The 1,180-nt window shown below is 35.3% G+C and overlaps 1 protein-coding gene across 1 annotated transcript; it reads left to right on the forward strand.

The window, feature by feature from the left end:
- The first annotated feature begins 517 nt into the window (after positions 1-517).
- LOC107624673 (hevamine-A-like) lies at positions 518-1,093 on the forward strand. The gene has a single exon (XM_016327129.2). It carries the CDS (start codon positions 579-581, stop codon positions 1,074-1,076), a length of 498 nt encoding a protein of 165 aa, XP_016182615.2. The 5' UTR covers positions 518-578; the 3' UTR covers positions 1,077-1,093.
- Positions 1,094-1,180: the final 87 nt, after the last annotated feature.

Here is a 1,180-nt window from a genome sequence, read left to right on the forward strand (position 1 = left end):
TGATTTACTATTTTTTGATTAAATTATTTATTTGACCTAATTTTAACAATAATAATATAATTTAATTGATTATATATATTATATTTTAATTATTAAAAAATATCTTAAAAAAAAAAGACGTTGTAAACGTTTTTATGATGGTGACTCCAAATTGGTTAACTAGGAAGATTGTTATTTTATTATTTGATTGAAGTAGAATAGTATGTACTCCTCAATTTTTAATATCAAACACATATTTTGCATGCTTAATTTGATTTCTGAATAATCAAGTGTATGCGAATCCTATTATTCTACATGACCCAAAGTTTCTCATCAAGAGTAGCAGCCATATTATTGTGACCGTTATTATAAGGTGAGTTTTATGGCGTTTTTATTATGGTACCTAATTTGTCTAATTTTTCTTTTAAAGTAAAAAATAAAATATTTAAAATAAAAAATAAATTATGTAAAATTTATTAAATATTATTTATTTACCTCTTTTAATCATTTAGGTACAAAGTGATAGGCACCGTAGCATTCATAAATAGGTTACTTCACACTGTCTTTGCACTACACTCTCCACTAAAAACAAAACCACTATGGCTTCCAACAAGAGTAGTAGTACTCATCAACCATTAACATTGCTCCTCTTCTTCCTCTTCACCCTCTCCTCTGCACATGCCAAAGGTGGCATAGCCATCTCCTGGGGCCAGAACAATGGCGACGGCACCTTAACCTCCACATGTGACACCGGAAACTTTGAGATTGTGCTCCTCGCCTTTCTCGACACTTTCGGTTGTGGCACAACTCCAGAATTGAACTTTGCTGGCCACTGTGGGCCATGGTTCCCTTGTGACAATCTACAACCAGAAATTGAACATTGCCAAAGAAACGGTGTGAAGGTGTTCCTCTCCCTTGGAGGAACCTTTGGGCCCTACGCCTTATGCTCGCCGGAAGACGCCAAGAACGTCTCCGACTACCTTTATAACAACTTCCTCAGTGGCAAAACGGGTCCATTAGGGAGTGTGTACCTTGATGGCATTGATTTCCACATTGACGGTGGTCCAAAACTTTTTTTTTTGGGACGACTTAGCTAGAGAACTCGATACGCACCGAAAGCAAGACAGGTGAATACTCAAAAACATATTCATTTAGAAGTATATAGAGGTTACAAGCAGTGACCAACCCAAAAATTTTTAGT

This window comes from Arachis ipaensis, unplaced genomic scaffold (assembly GCF_000816755.2).
Source record: "Arachis ipaensis cultivar K30076 unplaced genomic scaffold, Araip1.1 Aipa1071, whole genome shotgun sequence".
Lineage (NCBI taxonomy): Eukaryota > Viridiplantae > Streptophyta > Magnoliopsida > Fabales > Fabaceae > Arachis > Arachis ipaensis.